We start from the raw sequence: 11,518 nt of genomic DNA, 5'->3' as shown, positions 1-11,518 counted from the left end.
GAATGAGTGGCAGTGTTGTGTAGACTGTAGAGTACAGCCATGTACATGCCTACTGCATGTGCATAGCGCACAACGGTATTGCTTTTAGCTTTATCGCAAGTCGCAACCCCAAAATTTGCGCCCGCAGCCCGACACATCCGGCCACGCCGAGCGCGACGCGGAGGAGCACACCATCCAGGTCATGCGCGTCACCATTCCTGTGAGTGGTTGGGTCCAGCCATGCGCCCAAGCGCGACTGTGGCAGGTGCAGAGCGCGCACGAGGGCTCATGGTTGCGCACACAGCAAAGCAGGCATTTGTGCATGCAGTGCCGCTGTTGCTACTGCTGTGATGTTACTGGTATATGTACGGGTCAAGCCAGTGGCCGTGTCATAGCCTCATGTCCCAGTGGCCTCATGTCCCAGTGGCCTCATGTCCCCGTGGCCTCATGTCCTAATGTCGGCACGCCCCCACAGGAGCTGTACGACATCATCCAGACGGGCCAGCTCATGATGCTGAGGTGCGGGGGGGGGGGTGCTCATGATGCTGAGGTGCGGGGATGGGGGTGATGCTGATGATGCTGAGGTGCGGGGGTGGGATAGGTGATGCTGGTGATGCTGGGGCAGTTGCCATCGTCATGTGCTGTGTGGCGCCAACTGCGGCTGTGGGCGAGCTTCATGCTAGGTGGTGAGTGGTAGCACCCGAGCCAAATCCCTACCCCGTCTACTGTGCTACTGTACCTGCCTACGCCTTCACATCTTAATTAATCATGAATGTAACTCCGTGTGTATTTCTTACAGCGTGTACGCGACGTTCCTGTCTTTGGAAGTGCTCAAGGCGCGAAAGCTCATATGATGTGGAGGGGGCCGGTGGCGATGGCGGCGTGCAGCATTGTGCTGGGGGGGGGGGGGCGCTGGCAGGGTAAGGCAAGACAAGCGGGAAAAGGTGCAGGAGGGGAGAACACGGCGGCTCATGTGATGGGGAGGCAGCGCCGCAGCTGGACGTTGGAGCTGCAGCGGCTGCAGCTGGCGGAGAACGAGAACAGGCAACCGATGCGGATGTGAGCGCGGCGGCCAGCATGGCGCAGGCAGGCGCGGCGCGGCAGGGCGCGTGCCAGGACGATGCGCGCCTGCCCGAGCACGGCTGTGTAGGTGAGGTGCGATAGAGCCGGGAGTATTCGTTACGTCGCTGGCCTGCAGCTCACGTCCTTGCGCGCCTCAGACACCGTTATAACCCCACACCCCACCCCACCCGAGCTTGCCGCATTGTGCTACGCACAGAACCTTGCGCCTTGCTCACTAGATGCCACCACCGGCACCACTACTTGCTTTCTGCCGTAGGCATCCGAATGCGGCACTCAGGGCTTGCGGCTGCCCGGCACTCCGCAGAGCTATGATTGCGGGCGACCCGAGCGTGCAAGCGCCCGGAGCGATGAGCTGGCGCATCACATGATGGCATGCTGGTGGTTCCGCGCAGGCGTGGAAGGCAGGCTGTAGAGGTGGTCGGTGCTGTGGGTAGAGCGCTGCAGCAGTCCGCCCCTGAGGTAAAATGGGAGTGTTGTGTGGCAAGTTGCCGAGCGGGGGTGTGGCGGCTCCGGAAGGGGGCGTCAGAGCGTGCCGATGCATTGATGCTTGGTCGAGGAGAGTTTCAGTGGTGCTAAACCGAGCCTTCATTTGTAATACATCACTCAATAAGCGCACATTGCAGCTTCTTTGGACGGGCAGACCGACTTGCCAAAACTGACAAGTGACCTTTCCGCACCGTCGCTTCTGTATATGTTATCAGTTTAACGGTTGAATCGACACTTTCACCTTGAGTGTATAACACGCGAGACTTTAGTGGTCAACGGCGCTGGTCTCAGTTGCGACGCCGTTTTTTGTGTGCTCATCGCTTAGCCGTCGCGCTTGCTGCACATCATCGCAGCTGGTTTCATGCAACTGGGGCGGCAATGCGGGGTGCTCGCATATAGGCTTGGGCGCTTCCGGCCAGTCGCGGTGCTGGGCCCCCCTCTGCGCGTGGTACACCGCAGGCGGTGTTCATCAGTAGCAGCGCGTAAGTTCTACCAAGGGCGCGCGGGGAGGAGCGTCCACTTTATAGCTATTCTTCCGCTCGTGCAACACCCAACACAACTCATCCGCACCAGGCTCCTCGCGGCCTCACCGCGTCTCGGCTGCAGACGCCGTCCCTCCCGATGGTGCCTCCTCCTCCGGAAACGGCGTGCCCAACCCTTCTGGCCACAGTGGCCATCGCCCGGCGCCCAGCAGCGCTGCCCTCAAGACTGTGGACGAGCTGAACAGCGCCCCGGGCAGCCCGGACGTCCACCCCTGGCACGAGCGGTTCGATGTGAAGGAGGACCGCGTCATTTACAAGCGGTGCGCCGGGATCTGCGTCACAGATGTATCTTGGAAGGAGTATCTTGAAGGGCGTATGTTTAAGGATGTCGTACAGCGGGTCCTGTGTCGGGGGGGCGGCTGGCTGCCGAATGCCTGGAGCAGCGGAACCAGGGGCGGGCTGGGGTTGTGTTGTGCATGTGACACCGTGGATTCAGATCCACGGTTGCCATCACCCCGCTTCTTGTCAATGCGGGCCGCCAATCGCTTGCATTCGCAGGTACGTGACTGTGTACGACCGGGCCGTGGAGTTCACGTCAGATGACGGGCAGGTGGGCGTGAAGGACACGGGTGTGTGTGAGGGGGCGGGCTAACTGGGTGGAGGACTGGTGGTACGGCACGGCAGCGCTGGAGGGCCGTGGAGGGCGCCCAGCTGCGGACCCTTTTCCCATGGGCTGGCCATTCCTGTTCAAGTTCGCCTTCCCCAGCAAATGCCCGCGGGACGCCACCAGACTGGGCTGTCCTCTCAAGTAGTAAGTACGGTAGCCAGCGTGTTACTTGCCGGTACTAATGGCTAACCGCTCTCCCGCTCGCCCCCTCCGTGCTCTGTCTCCGACCGCAGCCACACACGCTTCACTATGACGTAGTTGGGCACCCTCAGAGCCACCACCAGTTCTCCTGCTCCTTCCCCTTCCACCCCGCCACCGCCACCACGCCGGCGCAGGTGCGGGGAGGACGTGGCTGTTGTGGTAATGCGCATGACACCGGGTTGCGTGGCGTTGAGACCCAGCGTGACACGCTGCGTCGTGTATTGCTGTGATGGGTGTGATGGGCACTGAAGCCAAAAGCACGGGGCTGGGCCGGGCTGGGGGCAGGTGTTAATGAGCAGGGAAGGAGAGAGGAGAACAGGCATGCATCTACGGGCTGCCTCCTCTGCTTGACGTGCCTCCTTTTCTGGTGTCACACACATACACACACACACACACACACACACACAAACACACGACCACACACAGGTGACGGTGGTGCACGAGTATGCGCAGGGCCCAAACGCACTGATGGTGGGTGTGGCTTTGTGCTCTGTGGTTTGACAGCACCTTGCGCTGCGCTACGACGACGAAGAGGCCGCCGTGCTTGGCTTTGTCGGTCTGGGAGGAATGCTGGTAGTTTGTGCAAGCTGCACACGTAGGGCAAACTACGGCAGCCGTACAGATCCGTTTTACCGGCTTTGCGCTTTCATGCATGCGTGGTCTTGCGCAGTACTCGCTGCCGTGCGGCGGCTTTGATCCGCGGAAGCATAAGAGCCTGCGGGAGTGCGCCATCGCCGAGATGAGGGAGGAGGTGCGTGCGATGATGAGATTTGGGTTGCGTGTATTGTTACACGGGCATAAACCCCCAACCTCCTTGCCCCCCTCCTCATGCTTCCGCTCCTCAGGCCATGCTTGTGGGCGGCGAGGTGGTGGAGCTGCTCCCGGAGGGCCACCCGGGGCAGAGCGAGCTCAAGTGGAGCCGCAACAAGTTCAAGCCCTTCCTGTTCATAGACCCCCAGGTCAGAACTGGGGCTGCAAGGCAACGGCTAGAGTGCCTTGCACTTCGGCAGCTTCTCCCCCTCCAGTCAGTTGCCTCTCCGACCTTGGCCTAACCACCCTGCCTCGCATTGTGGCGCCCGCAGCCCGACCCCTCTGGCCACGCCGCTCGGGACGCAGAGGAGCACACCATCGAGGTCATGCGCGTCACCATCCCCGTGAGTGGTTGCATGGCGCATTGGCTGTTGTGCAGAGCAACTTTGCAACTGGCAGGCACAATCGCAGCTGGCGTGTACAGGCGGCGCAGCACTACGTCGCGCCGGACTCCTCCCGATCTCAAACATGTTGGACCATGAATGCACACACCACAAACAAATAAACATGGGCTTGCGCAGGAGCTCTACCGCCTCATCCACAGCGGGAAAATGATGCTGCCGAGGTGAGACGCCGTCGGACTGTGTGCTTCTGCCTGTCGTTTGCAAGCTACCCGACCATAAGCTGCGGCAAGAAAAGCACTCTGCAACACCACCAGTAACCGAGCTGCTGCAATCCATGGTGGCTTGGCGAGCCGCCTTGACGTGCATCCTATAGCTTGCAGGTCATGTCGCGTCCTGCTGCCCGCATGGCGCTTTTGCGCCCTCCGCTGTTCCACTCTTCATACCCCCACCCCACCCCATTTGTGTTTCTTACAGCGTGTACGCGGCGTTCCTGTCGTTGGAGGTGCTCAAGGCGCGCAAGCTCATATGATGATAGCATGTGCGCGTGCATGGGGCCGGCGGCGGCGTCGGCGGCGTGCGGCTTGCTGTATGAGGGCAGGCGCCGGCGCCGCCGTCAGTGTGGCGGTGGCGGGGCTAGGCGACGGCGCTGCCCGGGGCAGTTTTCACGCAGGCGTGGGCGCGACGGACGACAGCTGGTCGGTCATCATTCGTGGCCAGCCGCGGCCGTGGTTGGCAGTGCTGGTAGCGGTGCCGGTAGCGGTGGGTGCAGGCGTGAGTAGACTGGTGTGTGATGGCGGGCGTACGGGTGCGTGGGTGCAGGCGGCTATGGCTGGATTACTACTGTACTGCAGGCAGGAGGAGGTCAATTGACGGCAAGCGTGCGCGGGTACCGTACGGCATTGTGAAATTAATTGTGCAGTCAGCGTGCTCTTCGTTCCAAATAGGTTGGCGACTCCGACCCCGACATGCTTGTTGTACTTCCGCCGTGTCATGATGAAAGCATATGAATAAGTACTCATGATTTCTATGCACATTAAATCGTAGATAGCATAAACAGGTGCAGCGGTGAGAGCAGCGTCGCTAGTCCCCCATCCACACTACACCACTGTCCAGCCGCCCACCCACGGCCAGGCCCACCTCCCGGCCTCAATCCTCATCGTCATCCTGGTAAGCGCTGCCCCGACTCGCCCTGCCGCGCGGCTGCTGCGACGGCACTGCCGCTCGCGCGCTGCGGGCGGAGCTGCTGGCAGCTGGCCTCCCTCCTTGGCTGCGCGCGCCCACCCCAGCCGACCCCGCCCTGTAGTCGCGACCTGACCCTCCTCCTACGCCTGCCCGCACGCTCCCGTGGTTGCTCCGGTCGGGTACGGCGGAGGCCCGTGAGCCGCGAGGCCCCTCCGCGGGCTCCTCTTCCTCCTCGTCCTCTTCCTCCACCCCCTCATGCTCCTCCTCCTCCTCCTCCTCCTCCTCGGGCACGGCCTCCGGCTGCTGCTTGCCTCGGAACAGCTGTGTGCGCACATAGTGGTGGGAGCGGCACACACGCCACGTCACAGACTGCAACCGTCACGCAGACGAAGCCAGGCGCGCAGCACGCGGGGTGCACGCAGCACGCCCCCATCCCCTTCCTCTCTCTCTTCCCCAAGTCGACTGCTGACCGACAAGACCACCCCAGCCCGACTTCCCCGTCTTCCCCGTCCCCCGGCTCACGCCCTGTCCCCACTCCCAGTCCCCACTCCCTGTCCCCACTCCCGGTCCCCACGCCCTGTCCCCACTCCCGGTCCCCACGCCCTGTCCCCACTCCCGGTCCCCACGCCCTGTCCCCACTCCCGGTCCCCACGCCCTGTCCCCACTCCCGGTCCCCACGCCCGGTCCCCACGCCCGGTCCTCACGCCCTGTCCTCACGCCCTGTCCCCACTCCCGGTCCCCACGCCCGGTCCTCACGCCCGGCTCCAACCCGCCCTCCTCACCTTCAGTGGTGCCTTCATCACCTCCGGCACGCCCTTCGTGATCAGCCCCGGCACGCCCTTGATCACGCCCAGCACCTTGCCCGGCATGCCCGGCTCCGAGCTGCCGCCGCCGCCGCCGCCCTCGGCGCCATCGGCCGTCGCCCGGCCCTTGCCGCTGCCGGCCCCGGAGCTGCCCACCAGGTTGCCGAGCTGCCCCGCCACGCGGCCAATCATCTGCAGGGCCCAGGCCAGCGAGATTGCAGCCGCAACGCCACGCGTCAGGTGTGTGTGTGTGTGTGTGTGTGTGTGTGTGTGTGTGTGTGTGTGTGTTAAAGAGCACAAGGAAAACGTTGCGCAAAGACAGTGTATGCCATGCAGCAAAGCGACGGTTTTTTGTTTGTGTGTGTGTGTGTGTGTGTGTGTGTGTCATACAAGGCATCATTCATTCTGCACCGCCATCCTCAACTTTCACCACTCTCTAGCTAGTCACGCCTGGAAAGTGAGCCGGCCCTGCAGGCAGCCGAACCCCCCCCCCCCAAAACACACACACACATACACACACGTGCGCTACGTTTTCCTTGTGCTCATTAACACACACACACACACACACACACACGTACACACACACACACACACACACGTACACACACACACACACACACACATGGGCCACGCGCACCTTGCCGCCGGTGGCCGCCACGCTGAACATGACGCTGCCCACGCTGTGCGGCAGGCCCTCGTCCAGGTCGGCGAAAAAGGCGGCGTCGGGCTCGGGCTCGGGCTCCGGGGGCGGCTGGGGCAGGCAGGGGGGAGGCAGGGGGAGGCAAGGCAGGTGGGAGAGAGCGTGGGCGGAGGCAGATGGGCGGGCAGGTAGGCAGGCAGGGTGAAGGGAGAAGAGCCGGGGGGGGGGAGGAGGAGAGGGGAAGGGGCAAGGCCGAGGCCGGGAGTAGCTGCTAGAGGGCAAGGTGGCCTGGCCCTCCTGCGTTTGACGCTAACAACTGCAGGCAGCGACAGGCGGCACATGCGCTCACCGAGAACAGGTCTGCAAAGCTGATGTGCGCAAGCGGCTCCGCCTGCACGCATTTCAGAGCACATGAAAAGCCAACACGAACGAAAATCGTATGGAAGGCAGTAACCACCAGAGTCCAGCCGTAAACCGAATACAGAAACAGCGCACGAGCCCGTGGGCACCCCTGGCGATGAGTGCTGCCGGAGCAGTTGGCACACGCCGTGCCGCCCGCCCGCCCACCTCCAGTTGGTAGTACACCAGTACGGCACTGTCGTACGTCTCGGGCTCGCCGCCGTCGTCCAGGGCGCCCACCAGCTCCGAAGTACGGCTGATCTGTACGATGATACAAACAGCACGGCACGGCGCATGGCATACAGGCATTGGTGGGCGAAGCAACCGCAAGACGCCGCGCAGCGAGCCCCCTACGGCCCGCCCGTATACGGCTGCTGTGCCCGTCCGGCGCCCTTCCCTCGGTGTCCACTGCATGCCACGCTCCCCCTATTTCGTTGGGCTCGGACATGTAACACCGTCCCCGCCCGCACCTCGTACTCTCCCGCCGCCAGCTGCGGCTTGCGGTGTGCCTCGCTGAGTGTGGCCGTCACCTCGCAGTGGGTGGTGGCGAAGTCGTGGACCAGCACCTTGCCTGGAGCAGACAACGGGGCCAGGCGGTGGCACGGGGGGTAGCACGATGGAATGTCAGCTGTGGGGGGGGGGGGGAGAGCCATGAGCAGGACCTAGGTGTGAGGTTGCTGGCATCGAGCGGAAGCGGCAGCACCGACGACCCGAGTGCCAGTATAAAACCCAGGGCCGGCTGGTAAGCAGTGCGGCTGGCAGACTACCGCTTATGCTGCAGGCTAAGATGCGCGCCGCACCTCCGTTTGCTTTGCTGCTGGTCTTGACGCTCGCCACCTTGAGCACGGGCTGCTGCTGCGCGGCTCCTCCTCCGCCGCCGCCTAGGAATGAGCCGAAGAGCGACTTGGGTTTTTCCGGTGGTGGCGGCGCCGCGCTCGGCCCGGTGCCCGGCGCGGTCCCCGGCGGCCGGCTAAAATCCACCTGAAGCAGGGCGCTGTGTGGCGCCTTGCCCAACTGCACCACAGAGAGGCACAACTACATAAGAAATGGTAAAAGAGGTCACGAAGGGGATTGCATGCTGCGCATCAGACATGCGGCGCCACTACACACTCCAATGCGTACCGCGTCCGCAACAAGCCAACAGCCGCTGCGCACACACGCACGCACTCCAGGCATTGGCAACCGCGCACAGCACCCACACACCCCACACCACGCACCGGCACCTACCCGCCCCACACCACGCACCGGCACCCACACGCCCCACAGCACGCACCGGCACATACACGCTGCTGCCCTCCTCGTCCACCGCCGCGGAGTTGGCTCCCTCCGGCCCCATCTCCCGCGCCGCCCGCGCGAAGCTGCTGGCAGCCAGGGAGCCGGGCCCGCCGAAGCCGGCCCTGTCCAGCGCCTCCGCCACATTGCTGGACGCCACCGCGCGGCGCGATGTCACCACCAGCGATAGCCTGGAGGAGAGTTGCGGAGGAGAGTTGGGGGTTGAGGTTTAGTAACGAGGACGCACAAACCGGAGCTGGGCCTAGTAGTTCGAGGCATCATAGCGTAGCCAGACGCACACAGCACGGGAGCACAGGCAGGCACACACCACACCATGGGACCACCGCGCGTTCCACACACGCTTCTGCGTGCATGCTACGCTTCCCTGTTGCTCTCCAGCACAAACAAGTAGAGCAAACAGCACAACATCAGCCCCCAGCCCGCACGCACTTGCTGAGGTCGGTGCACAGCGGCAGGTCGCTGAGGGTGGCCTCGGCGAACACCTTGAGGCCGGCGCACAGCTTGACGCGGCGGCTGTGGTAGGTGCGCCGGGCCACACGCACACAGCGCGCCTTGGACACCCTGCGGCGAGGCGTGCGCACCCGCAGACCGGAGGCAGAAACATGACCAGGCGGGATGTAAAAGGGTTGCAGTGCACGGTCACAGTCGGTGTGAAAGGCTGTGAAGCCCTGCCCGCGGCCTCCACGGTCTTTGATTGGTTTGACAGGCGAAAAGCGAGTCACCTTTAGTCTGACATCTGGGCGGTAGTCGCCTGTCAGGGATCCCCCAACTGAGGACCGTTGGGTCGCAGCTTTTACCGCGAAACCTGCCCATGCACCGCACAAGACGCCCTTAGCAACACTATGCCTCACAGGGGCGTGCCACTACACATGCAAGTCCTGGTTTGCTTGCTTTTCCTGAATCCTTATGGAACCGCTGTAAATGGTGTCCCCACGCGGTGTCCGCCCCCCCCCCATCCCCTGCCCGCCCGCCCCCTCGCCTGAAGTCCAGGTGCATGGCGGCGTGGTCCTTGCTGGTGCACACCAGCTTGAAGCGCACCGCCCGAGGCAGGTCGTAGTGCACGCCGCCCCACAGCCCCGCCCGCTCGCCCGTGTCTGGCAGCGGCACGTACAGCTGCGCGGCGGTGAGGGAGAGGGCAAGAACGGTGGTTGCAGAGCGTAAGAGAGGGAGTAGAGTAGAAGGTACAGCACTACAGCGAGAAAGGGGAATGAACGGGCACTCTTAGGAAGGCGGTTTGCGTGTCACCTGCTCTGGCTCCAGGCCTCCAGCGCTCCACTTGGCATCCGCCACCGCCACCATCACTTGGCCCCTCCTCTCCCCATCACCCCTTCCCACCTTCCCCCGCCCGCCCTCCCCCCCGCACCTGCTTGCTGTCCTCGTCCGCCAGCAGCCCCACCTCCTCCTCGCAGCCCTCCAGCTGCTCCGCCAGGCTGCTCCAGGCGGACATGCAGCCCATGAAGCCCACCACCAGCCGCGAGTCGCGGCCCTGGGTATGGTGCGGTGGCGGCGGGCATACCGTACGCGCTAACACTGGGCTCGCGGGCATGCGTGCGTGCAATTGTGTGTGCGTGCTAGGAAGGTGAACAGGACTCGCGCGCAGGCAAGAGCCCGTGCTTGAGGGACGAATGCTTTAACGATAGCCGCGGCTGCGACGGGCAGCGGCCGGCACCTCACGACAAGTACAAACACACAGGCACATACGGACCTGCTTGGCGAACTTCTCCCCGCGCTTGTCGTGGCGGTAGGAGATGGCGTAGTCTACGAGGCACGCAGCAGCACAACAGCAAATCAGGAATGCTCCACCTGCCTCAGCAGAGTGCGCTGGATGGACTGCACAACCTATTGGCGGGTATCTCAACCTCCCCATGCCCCCTTCTGCCCCCTTCCCCTTTCCCTTTCCCTTTCCCCTCTCCCCCCCAAAGCCATCGCGTCCACGCCTCCATGCCCCCACCTAAGTACTGGATGCGGCGTGCACTGGTGGGCGCCGCCACCTCGGGCGGCACCTCGGCCAGGTCCACCTCCACCGCACCCACGTATTCGTCCTGCTGCGCCCTGCAGAGCCCTCGCGCCGCACACAGCCGCACAGCCGCACACACCACAGCGGCGGAGGGAGGGAACGGGTCAAGGGAACGGGTGGGAGGAAGGCAGGATATGGTGGTCAGAGGTGGAAGGGCTAGGTGGGCTCAGGAGCTTACGAGTGTGGTAGAGCGGGCCTGAGTCCTATTGACGCGCAACCCTACCAAACACAAATAAGCACAGCCCTAACCCAATCACCAGCGGCCCCACACACACCGCACACACCTGTTGTCATCGAACAGCTCCAGCCGCACAATGCCTGACAGCCGGCCGTCCTCATCCTGCTTTGTCTCGAAGAAGAAATCCTGTTAGCGAGCACATCGGCATCAGCGTCAGCATCAGCGGCGAAGGAGTATTGGCCCACCTGTAGGCACTAATCCGCACCACCGGGCGAGCTAGGCTCAGACTCAGAGCCAGGCTCGCCAAGGCTCCAGTCTTGCCCCGTGCCCGTGGGCACCTACCTCCTCCCATACTGGCTCCTGCTGCTTTTGTAGGTGCTTTGTTTCCCCGAGGTCGTGTCCGTCAAAGTACACGCGCACGTAGGGGTCGATGGTCCTGCTGAGATGCCGAGCGATGCCAAGACAAGTGTTGTTGGCAGTTTCAACGAGTCATCGACTAAAGCGCACCGGAGGCATCCATATTTGACTTACGATAGGAAGTCGGTCTTGGGGAGCTGCTCAGGCGCAGGGAAAGTTAAGGGGAACAAGGTGGGAGGGGCCCAGTGAGGGACGGGGGTGTGCAGGGCGGATGTTATAATTTTGCCAGTTGGCATGGCCGCGACCGTCACTGGCGCGAGACGCTTCAAATGAAGCCATATGAAGCCAATTGCCCTGCCTGCTCGAACTAGGGGTTGCCCAGCAAAGCGGGTGTTGCGGCCAATTTCGGCATGACTTTTACCTGCGTGCCGCTGACGACTCTGAACTGCACCACCACCTCCCTGCTCATGGCAGCTCTAATGTTCTAGCATGGAGCATCCACGCGAACGCAACCGGGCGAGGAAACAGTATCCTGGTCAAAGTTGTGCAGCGTTGTGCGCTCGCTCGCTGAAAACGACTTTGCTCGAGCGTCTATAA

The 11,518-nt window shown here is 63.1% G+C and overlaps 3 protein-coding genes across 4 annotated transcripts; 1 reads left to right on the top strand and 2 right to left on the bottom strand.

Moving 5' to 3' along the window:
- On the bottom strand, nt 1–646 carry CHLRE_16g690702v5 (uncharacterized protein). Its single transcript, XM_043071689.1, has 2 exons — nt 443–646; nt 1–235 (listed from the first exon to the last, which is right to left on the bottom strand). Exons 1-2 carry the CDS (start codon nt 518–520, stop codon nt 50–52), a joined length of 264 nt encoding a protein of 87 aa, XP_042915372.1. The 5' UTR covers nt 521–646; the 3' UTR covers nt 1–49.
- A 1,070-nt stretch (nt 647–1,716) lies between these two features.
- On the top strand, nt 1,717–4,952 carry CHLRE_16g690700v5 (uncharacterized protein). The gene is made up of 10 exons (XM_043071688.1): nt 1,717–2,030; nt 2,122–2,350; nt 2,589–2,640; nt 2,931–3,032; nt 3,325–3,369; nt 3,569–3,649; nt 3,744–3,857; nt 3,981–4,052; nt 4,230–4,273; nt 4,527–4,952. The coding sequence occupies exons 1-10, from the start codon at nt 1,910–1,912 to the stop codon at nt 4,579–4,581; spliced, it is 915 nt and encodes a 304-aa protein (XP_042915371.1). The 5' UTR covers nt 1,717–1,909; the 3' UTR covers nt 4,582–4,952.
- Nucleotides 4,953–4,954: 2 nt separating this feature from the next.
- On the bottom strand, nt 4,955–11,516 carry CHLRE_16g690750v5 (uncharacterized protein). 2 transcript variants are annotated; one of them, XM_043071690.1, is made up of 17 exons: nt 11,343–11,516; nt 11,096–11,118; nt 10,907–11,003; nt 10,671–10,750; nt 10,321–10,421; nt 10,075–10,127; nt 9,733–9,855; nt 9,349–9,482; nt 8,799–8,930; nt 8,350–8,539; nt 7,877–8,090; nt 7,547–7,647; nt 7,245–7,337; nt 7,027–7,068; nt 6,675–6,788; nt 6,017–6,229; nt 4,955–5,555 (listed from the first exon to the last, which is right to left on the bottom strand). In XM_043071690.1, the coding sequence occupies exons 1-17, from the start codon at nt 11,388–11,390 to the stop codon at nt 5,199–5,201; spliced, it is 2,115 nt and encodes a 704-aa protein (XP_042915369.1). In that variant the 5' UTR covers nt 11,391–11,516; the 3' UTR covers nt 4,955–5,198. The 2 variants fall into 2 exon arrangements, with proteins under 2 accessions (XP_042915369.1, XP_042915370.1); XM_043071691.1 differs by having other exon boundaries at nt 10,907–11,000.
- Nucleotides 11,517–11,518: the final 2 nt, after the last annotated feature.

This window comes from Chlamydomonas reinhardtii, chromosome 16 (assembly GCF_000002595.2).
Source record: "Chlamydomonas reinhardtii strain CC-503 cw92 mt+ chromosome 16, whole genome shotgun sequence".
In the NCBI taxonomy this organism is placed as follows: Eukaryota; Viridiplantae; Chlorophyta; class Chlorophyceae; order Chlamydomonadales; family Chlamydomonadaceae; genus Chlamydomonas; species Chlamydomonas reinhardtii.
The sequence above is the reverse complement of the archived record's forward strand: the minus strand, read 5'-3'. Positions and strand labels throughout refer to the sequence as shown.

Bases quoted from the DNA above. Each gene is read 5' to 3' on its own strand.
- CHLRE_16g690702v5 (XM_043071689.1), bottom strand. From the start codon at position 520: ATGAGCACCCCCCCCCCCGCACCTCAGCATCATGAGCTGGCCCGTCTG. The intron at 236-442 runs GCCGACATTAGG...CACCTGCCACAG, and splicing joins TACAGCTCCTGTGGGGGCGT to TCGCGCTTGGGCGCATGGCT.
- CHLRE_16g690700v5 (XM_043071688.1), top strand. From the start codon at position 1,910: ATGCAACTGGGGCGGCAATGCGGGGTGCTCGCATATAGGCTTGGGCGC. The intron at 2,641-2,930 runs GTGGGCGTGAAG...CTCCGACCGCAG, and splicing joins TCACGTCAGATGACGGGCAG to CCACACACGCTTCACTATGA. The intron at 3,858-3,980 runs GTCAGAACTGGG...TGGCGCCCGCAG, and splicing joins TCCTGTTCATAGACCCCCAG to CCCGACCCCTCTGGCCACGC.
- CHLRE_16g690750v5 (XM_043071690.1), bottom strand. From the start codon at position 11,390: ATGAGCAGGGAGGTGGTGGTGCAGTTCAGAGTCGTCAGCGGCACGCAG. The intron at 8,931-9,348 runs GCGAGGGGGCGG...GCCTCGCCGCAG, and splicing joins GCCATGCACCTGGACTTCAG to GGTGTCCAAGGCGCGCTGTG. The intron at 8,091-8,349 runs GTGCGTGCTGTG...TCTGTGGTGCAG, and splicing joins GCAGCAGCGTGTATGTGCCG to TTGGGCAAGGCGCCACACAG.